The sequence below is a fragment of the Oryzias latipes genome, chromosome 5 (genome assembly GCF_053564925.1).
Source record: "Oryzias latipes strain Hd-rR chromosome 5, Olatipes_Hd-rR_3.1".
Lineage (NCBI taxonomy): Eukaryota > Metazoa > Chordata > Actinopteri > Beloniformes > Adrianichthyidae > Oryzias > Oryzias latipes.
The window spans coordinates 10,420,574-10,429,657 of record NC_136241.1 but is presented as its reverse complement, the minus strand read 5'-3'; the positions used below and the strand labels follow the sequence as shown (position 1 = coordinate 10,429,657).

The 9,084-nt window shown below is 38.2% G+C and overlaps 1 protein-coding gene across 1 annotated transcript; it reads left to right on the top strand.

The window, feature by feature from the left end:
- Positions 1-819: 819 nt before the first annotated feature.
- Positions 820-9,052, top strand: prxl2b (peroxiredoxin like 2B). Its single transcript, XM_004068638.5, has 7 exons — positions 820-1,028; positions 1,398-1,602; positions 1,899-1,950; positions 3,025-3,088; positions 3,223-3,298; positions 4,170-4,288; positions 8,757-9,052. Exons 1-7 carry the CDS (start codon positions 966-968, stop codon positions 8,781-8,783), a joined length of 606 nt encoding a protein of 201 aa, XP_004068686.1. The 5' UTR covers positions 820-965; the 3' UTR covers positions 8,784-9,052.
- The last annotated feature ends 32 nt before the right edge of the window (positions 9,053-9,084 follow it).

Below are 9,084 nucleotides of genomic sequence, written 5' to 3'. Positions count from 1 at the left end.
CATCTGCCTTTCTTTTATTGGGACACGACTGGAAACACAAATCCACGGGATTGTTTGAACGGTTTCTAAGGACTGAGCAGCATTTCAGCTTTGAAAAGCTCACACACCGTCCCAAAGCCGCTGTGTGAGCTGACGGCCCGAGCTCTGAACTGTTTACATGCAACACGATCGGATAAACAATCGGCATAACCCACCTGTCTCGATAAGAAATTTTGTGTTTGTGTGTGTGTATATATATATATATATATATATGTACAAACGTGTGTGTGTGTTAATTTGTGTTTGATAACAGAAAACATGTTTTTTTGTTATATTTTAAGGATTTTATGTGCATTTTCAGTTTAACCAAAAATACATTTTTAATGGGGTTTCTCTTTCGGCACTTTGTTTATGAATGAAACATTTTGCTGGGCAGAGGATTAAATCACAACAGAGTTCTTCACTTTTGTTTCATAGGAGTATTGGGAACATAATTTTTGTTTTTAACCAGTCAAAATGTTTATGTTTTGGTGCACTCAAGAAATACAGAACTACATTTGAATAATAAATAGAAAAGTTCCTTGTTTATATGTCCATCAATAAAAATTAAAAAGCACATTGTTTTATTCATATAAAATGGTAGTTTTGAACAACATTTAGCAAATGCCAAAACCTTTGGACTCATTTGTTGAGAATCTTATGCAATCTACATTACGAAAAACCCGTTTCTCGGCAATCAATTGTAAGATGTATTGTACACACTAGACCCCGCCTCCGATGTTTCATAACGTCTTCTGATTGGTAGTTTTCTGAACAAGAGTGGACTGTGATTGGAGGAGAGTGGCAAAGTGGGCGTTTCAGGAAGAAAGTGTTTTGCAACTGCTGTGCGGGTGTTACATACCTTCCAGAGGCTTTACTGGTGTATATCTTTGTCAGTTTTTCGCGAACTGTAAAGCTTTATCTTTTTTAAACCTCAGGTGTAGATCATGGCAAAAGTTGACCTTGCTAAAGTTGGGAAGAATGTGGTGAAAAGTGCTGACAGCGGAGAGGTGAGTGAACGAATTACTCATGACATGTGACGATCACAAGTTTAAAGGCTACTTTCTACGTTTTTACTTCTATTATTCATTTAATTTAGTGGTTAGTTTATAGAATTGTTGCTCTTTACCTCTAAGCGTTTGTGTTTCACTAAGTTTTAGCCTACTCAGAGCTAGTTTTGATGAGTGAATGTGACATAATGAAGGTTTTGTAAGACCTTTACATCATTGCTGTCTAAAATCAGATCAAATACAATTCACATAGATTTATTTTCAAAAGAGCAACTTTTGTCTTCAGTGTTACTATATTCTCACAATTTCTTGATTTTGCTTTAGCCTTGATCATTACCTCTTTTTCCTAAAAACATGTTTTTCCCTCAGAATGTGGAGCTCCAGTCTCTGTGGCAGGAACAGCCGGTGGTCTTGTTCTTCCTGCGAAGGTTCGGTTGCCAGGTGTGCCGATGGATGGCGTCCGAAATCAGCAAACTGGAGCCAGACCTGAGGGCCAGTGGTGTGTCGTTGGTGGGGGTCGGACCAGAAGAAGTTGGACTGCAGGAGTTTAAGGAAGGAGGCTTTTTTAAAGGATGTAAGAAGCGTTAAAGTCATTTGTTTACAGTTTATTTGGTGTTTTCTACTCCAGACATTAGTTAAAAACTAAGTGTTTTCATTCACGGAGGAACTTTAGTTTAAATCAGCCTCTGCTAATATAAAAACAAGAAAGAAACGGCAACCATTTTTTTTCTTCTATTGCAGCAAAGGTATACGTAAACTGTCGACCAGTATTTATGGTGTAGTGACACACCCAGGGTGTGTCTGTGGATTCTGTTATGCTAACTGGCTTCTCTGTGCTCGCGTTAATAATTAGTCTCCTTTTTATTTTAGCTATTTACGTCGACGACCAGAAGAGATGTTACAAGGATTTGGGTTTTAAACGGTGAGTTCAGTTCCAGGTTTTCTTCCCCTTTAAAGAAGTGACCCCCAACCCCTAAGGACGGGTGGCACAGGCCGCAGAGAGAGAAAATAACACAGCCTACGCATACAATCTGATTCTGAAGGAAGTCTTATTTTGGAAAACTACTGGATTCTCTCCATCACTCATTCTTGACGCCTGTCAAGTCGCTCCAACTCGTGTTGAAAATACATCTTTTTTAAAGCTGCTGGATTGATCACTAAATTCAACAGCCCAAACTAGCAAAGTTAACAAAAAGCACATTTCATTTTGCAAAAAAGAGTCCACAAGGAAGCAGCAGAAAAGCCTTTGATCTGCATTTAACAAACTGGGAGTCTTTACTCCTAATGTGGATGGATTGTGACAGTTGTTCCCACGGGCCACAGTAACAATGCATAGTATTTAGCAACCTGCTGTCTAATGTTATGAGGATGCTGCTAATAAAGTTGTTCATACTGTTTATCATTATATTTAAAAAAATACAAGTTTTAGACACTTTTTAATTGTTTTATATTTCCTTTGGTATTTATCGGTCTCACCTTAAAAGTTGGACCAGGCTGAAGTTGGCATATGATTTTTTTGGCTTCCACTTTGACAGTCATTCCCATTTTAATGGTTTCTACACAAAATCAAGCCTACATATAAAGTTTATAGCAGCTGCAGATATTTTACAGAGGATGAAGATAAACTTCAACCAAAAGTTTAAGGGAAACTGGAGGCCAAAGTACAGCCTCGCACAGGCCGGTCCGTGAAAATATTGGGACATAAATCCGGTCTGTCGCCTTAAAAAGGTTGGGGACCACTGCTATAGAGTAAAATGCAGATTACTTTATTTATTTATTTTTTACTATTTTCTGTATCTCATTCAATGTAAAGTCCTTCACAGAGACGTCTTATCTCTGTTTTGAGATTAGATAAAGAAAACAAAGCAACAAGCATATCAATACAATTTCCCGTTCATTTTATAACAAACCTCCAGTTTTGTTTTAGCTGTGTAAAATTGACCATTATAGCCTGAGTTTGACTTGTTATGTTTTTGGTTGAACATTTTTTTGTCAGGTACACAGCCATAAGTGTCGTCCCTGCTGCTTTGGGGAAGAAAGTCCGGGACATATCCTCAAAGGTATAGGTCTTTTAGTGAATCCATACGATTAGTTTGACCATTTTTCTTTATCACAAACATTTTTCTTAACAGTATCTATGGCAAATGAGGTCAACGAACTTTCTTTGGCTATTTGTCAAATGTTCTGTTTTCAGGCGAGTGCTGAGGGAATCCAGGGAAACTTCTCTGGAGATTTGCTCCAAAGTGGAGGCATGCTCATCGTGGCGAAAGGTACAGTCGGTTCACATCATTTAATGTCCGTTGTAGTTATTTAAAAACAAAGCCAAAGGGTAACTGAATTGTTTTATTATTGTGGATTTGAAATGTTCAAGTGCTGTAGCTGGGGAGATGTTAACGCTGCTTTTAAAAAAATGCATGAAGAAGCTGAAATTACCACCAGAGCTAAAATTACCACTAGAGGGCAGTATTATATCACTTGTTAGCCATATGAGCCAAATCCTCCAAAACTCCCACAACATTTAGAGCTAATAATAATTTTTTTTTACTACTTCCAACTCTTAAGTTGAAATTCAGATTGATTATATGATATGTAAGTATTCAAAATAGAATGTGAAATAGCAGTTCAGAAAGTGAATCTAACATAGAAAGGATTGAGAATTGAGGGATAACAACTTTCCCATTATGTGCTGTTGTGTTGGGTCATTTTCATTGTCAGGAAAAAAAGCACAGTCCAAATACAAAAGCCAGTGATTCCGACTCTCTGTTCGTGTGATGCTCTGCTTTATGTTGCTGTAGGGCGGCGTGCTCTTTTGAAGTTACAGGTCACCCTGTCCCGTGTTTCCATCATTTTTAAACTCTTGATTTAAGTAAAGGTCTTTTCTGTTCAAGCTCAGGTCTATTTCCAATGTTTACACTTTAGTATCAGATGTAGGTTTTAGACTATGCTTGTGGCCCTCTCATTATACAAGCTATATGATGCAGCATTTGACTACTCTTTTGGTATATTTGTCAGTGGAAGTATCTTCACTAAACAGTGAGTGAACTCCATATAAACTTATAACTTTCACTAGACAAAGTCAGATTTCTAACAATCTTTTTTTGCTGCATGACATTAAAAATGTTTTTTTGTTTTTTTTTTAAGGTGGAGAAAAGGTGTTACTGCATTTCATTCAGGATTCACCTGGAGACTTGGTCCCTCTTGAAGACATCTCCAAGGCTTTGGGCATCACTGCTTCCGTCAAAGCAGGCCAGAAGCCGGTGGTAAGACATGTCATTTGCAGTTTAGGTTGTAGCCAAGGTTAAAAAAAGGCAAATGTTTTAACTGCCGGTTTAATTCCTGGTTGTAATATTTATTGTTTTTGCCATATTTACCTTTTTTGCATCCATCAATGTGCAAAAATGTGTCAAAGTGGGATAAAATTTATAGGCCATTTTTGGATAAAAGCGCATGCTTGATGATTATAAAAACTGAAAACCTTGACTCTGTAGTTAAGATGGTAAAATATATAATGAGCAAATAGAATTGATGTTTGCCCGTTTATTAAATAGCAGAGCTCTGATTTACGTCAGTCGAGGCATGAGTCAGGGTTGTCTCTTTGAAGAAAATGTATCTCTGATTGGACCATCCTTATAATCTGGGTTTGTGAGAGGCACCAACAAGTTCCTAAATGTCATCTGTGCACCCAAAAATACAAAGGAAATCCTATACTTTTGGTACTGAACTAAATTAACCTCTGATGTTAAGCATTTTCAAAGTAACTCATTCATTTTTTCAATGAAAAAGCTGATAATTCAGCTGCAAACCTCAAATCCAGGCCAGAATTGCTGGGACAAAAACAAACCAAAAAGGCTGAGATCATCCCCTGCAGTGGGATTTTGCAGTGGGATGGAAGACTGCTTTATTAGAAGGGTTAAATAACAGAGACAGAACAGTGAAGCTTCTACCACACAGTGAAGAATTGTGCCATGCATCACGCATTCCCAGAATCAGCATTCATTGTAGAGTTGGGCTTGTACACCTTCAAACAATCGGAAGACATCAAGGGACTCAAAAGGATCCTTGAGATGAGAGTGGTCGTCCTCAATAACATAAATTCCTGACGGTCCGCCCCTATTATTTCTAAATGATATTCTATGGTTTTGTGATGTCAATATATAATGAAGCAAAACATTTAGGTTATCGCACAAAATACAGCTTTTGTTCTGTATTTTTATAGCATCGATTCTGAGACAGACTCCTCAGTTCATTGACTGACGTAGGATCTGAAAGCCCACGGCTTTATGGGGTTTTTCCTATGACCACAGGGGCTTTCCACAGTCCCAAAACATTCAACTTTTGCTTCCAAACTGATCAGAATCGTTTAATATCATTGTACACAAGAGGCTTGTTACAACGAAGTTACAGGGGCTCTCCAGCTGCTTCAGCAAAATAAAATAAAGTTACATACATGTTAGAATGAAATAGAAAATATAAGGAACTATGGAAATATACATTGATACAACTTACATACATGTATTGCACGTAACTTTTATTGCACCTTCAGACTGTTAGATATTGGACATGATTGTTATACAGATGTTACAGTGTTTTTACTTTGAAGTTCACATTTTGTTCAGGACGTTGACAGCTCTGGGGAAAAAAAAGGTTTTTAGTCTATTTGGTGTGACCTTTGTGTGTTCTGTGCCGCCGGCCTGACGGTAGCAGTTGGAACAGGTGGTTGTTGGGATGGTGGAAGTCCTTGATGATTTGTTTGGCTCTGCTCGTGTAGCGAGAGCTGGCGATGTCCTCTAGGCTGGGCAGGGGGGAGCCAGTGATTTTCTGGGCAGAGTTGACCACCCTCTGCAGCGCTTTCCTGTCTGTGGCATACCAGGCTGTGATGCAGGACGTCAGGATGGTCTCTATGGTGGCTCTGTAGAAGGTCACCAGCAGCTTCTTGTCCAGGTTGTTCCTCCTGAGTATTCTCAGGAAGTGGAGACACTGCTGGGCCTTCCCTACTGCCGCAGTGGTGGTCCAGGAGAGTTCCTCTGTGATCAGCACACCCAGGTAGCGGATAGAGCAGACCCTGTCCACGACCCACTTATATACAGTGCTCCACTCTCCCCTTTCTAAAGTCCTGGATTACTTCTTTAGTCTTTGTGGTGTTCTGATGGAGGTTGTTTCCTGAACATCACTTCCACAGTCTGCTGACCTCATCCCTGTAGTAAGTCTCATCTTCCCCTAAAATGAGCCCGACCACAGCGGTGTCGTCAGCAAATTTGATGATGGAGTTGCTCGGGTAGGTCGAGGTGCAGTCAGATGTGTAGAGCGTGAAGAGGAGTGGGCTCAGTACACATCCTTGTGGTGATCAAGTGCTAAGGGTTATTGTAGAGGAGAGGTGGGGTCCGAGTCTGACAGACTGTGGGCGTTCTGACAGAAAGTCTTTAATCCATGTGCACATGGGGGAAGAAAGGCCCAGGTGTAGCAGTTTCTCTGTCAGGATGTCTGGGACGATGTTGTTGAAGGCTGAGCTGAAATCCAAAAACAGCGGCCTTACATAGTTCCCTGGGTGGTCTAGGTGACGGAGGGCAGAGTGTAGTGTGGTGGATATGGGGTCATCTGTAGAGCGGTTTGGTTTATATGCAAACTGGAGCAGGTCTAGAGTGGGTGGAAGGCTAGCTTTGATGTGTTTTGATACAAGCCTTTCAAAACAGTTCATGACTACAGGCGTGAGGACAACTGGCCTGTCGTCGTTGAGACTGTCCGCTACTGGCTTTTTGGGAACCAGAATTATGGTGGAGGTTTTGAGGCAGGCTGGGTTGCTGCATTGTTCCATTGACTGGTTGAATATTTTGGTGAAGACCTCTGATAATTGATCGGCGCATGCACTCAGTACCTTGCCCGGTACTCCGTCGGGGCTTCTTGTCTTCCTTTCCCCTGGTGGCTCATTTGTGTGCTTTCCACAGAGGCCATTATGTCAGAACCCAAAACCTTTCTAAAGACCATTGAGCAGGTATCCTCTCAGCAGACCAGGAGCAGCATGCACACAACTATATCTGTCTGTTACTTTTATAAGTATTCATTATTTGTGGGTTGTAGGTGTTAATGGAGGGTGATGGTTGGGTTTTTATTGTAATACTGTACATGTTTTTTGTTTTTAAATGTAAAGTGCTTTGAGTTGCACAGGGCATGAAATGTGCTTTTCTAATAGATAAGGTTTGATTTGATTGTCTATCACAAATATATATACATAAGTAAGACTTGATGCAATATGAAGTTATCTGTAGCTTTGGCATGTTCTAAATGGGTTTTAGAAAAGGGCGTAAGCTTATTAATGGGATGTACCAACCGGCTGAAAGTAAGCAGGCTTTGGGCAGACTGTGAAATATGATCAGAACTCGCAGCAGCTGATGAAAAGCATTTTAACAGTCCTCACTCTGACCTCCAGGGGATCTTTAAAAACAGAAGAGACAGGCTCATCACTTGGCCTGTAATAAAACAAAACAAAACCGAGAAACTTTAACACTGTCTGTGCTTTAAAACATTCATATTGACATTTAAAGAAGAGATTAAACTTTGAAGTAACTGTGAATTTGAGTGCTTCTGGGGTAAAGTACCGTTAAATTTCTGATTTATTTGATATTTTATCCAGGGAAAGAGCTCTTTGTTTTAATATTTATGCACAGAGATGGACTTAACTGAAATGCTGTACTGATTAACACAGTACAGGTCAACAAAAAGAATAAAAATCTTTATATAGGAAATCTAAGAATATCCATTTTTTCTTAAAAAAAATGTTGTTTTTTTATGATAAAACTTTATAAAGAGGTTTTTTTTATTTAACAAGGAGAGAGAATTGTAAATCTCTGCTCAGGGAATAAAGCATTTATCTGCCGATGCGACAAAACATCATATCCCTCGTTTCCCTTTACATTTCTCCTTTATTGCCTTGGGTAAACTCATTGACTTAATGTATTGTACATCTTACATGTTTAGTAATTTAGGTATCGATTGATTAAAACAATAAAGTCAACTTTTTTTAACCAACCCATTGTAGCGCAAAGTGCACGATTTATAAAAATATCAAATTATATAGAACCGTTCCAATTTTTTGCAAAAAATAAAACAAAGTATTAAAATTTAAATAAAATTATCTAAAATGTTCAACTACATAACCCACAGAAATAATTTGTTTTAAAATATGTACTGTAATAGTTTATAAAAAAGATAATAGGATTACTGTAGATAAATAAGGTTAACTAATTAAATGTTAAGTTAAAAAGGGGTTTGTTTTTGTAAATTGCTGTGTTCTCTGCAGCCTTCAAGCCCCCTATATAATAATGATTTACTGTTGGTTTTTGATTTAATTCTTTTAACGACTAAAAAACCAGTGATGGATGACCACAGGGTCAGCGAGGGGTTGATTTGGTAAAAGCAAACCTGTAAAATTACCCATAAAACATTTATTAATCATCATAAAAATCCTGACGCACACTGGGAACCAATGCAGTGAATATGAGTCGGCATCCTTGTTCTCTTTAGCACAGAAATGACTGATCCCCTGTGCAAATGCTTGTTTTAAGAAGATCACAAAGCAGAAGGGTATAATAAATCTCAAGACTAGAAATAAAAGTATACTTTAGAAACTATATGGTGGAGATACAAGATAGAAAAATGGCCTATAGTCCATAATTTAAGGGTTTTATGTGTAAGTCATAATTTTGTTTTCTGGTTCTTTTCTTGTTGTTACAGTGCAATGATGATGTTTGCACACGATAATGAAGACGCTGCGAGCCTAAAGCCAAAGAAATCCAACTGAAGTTTGAATCACTGCTATTTTTTACAGTCTCCTTATTGCTTTTGTTCCATTCTAATGAGCATTGTATTTAATAAAGGCGACACTTTCATAATGCTTTTTAATATGTGATTTTGTATTTCTTAAATCATGTATACACTTAACTTAATAATTTTGAACGATAATAAACACTAGAATCAAGAGTTTTGTTTATGTGAGAAATAAAAATGTTTAAATGAAATGTAAAAATTGATTCAACAGTGACTCCTTGTCCGCAATTTAAGA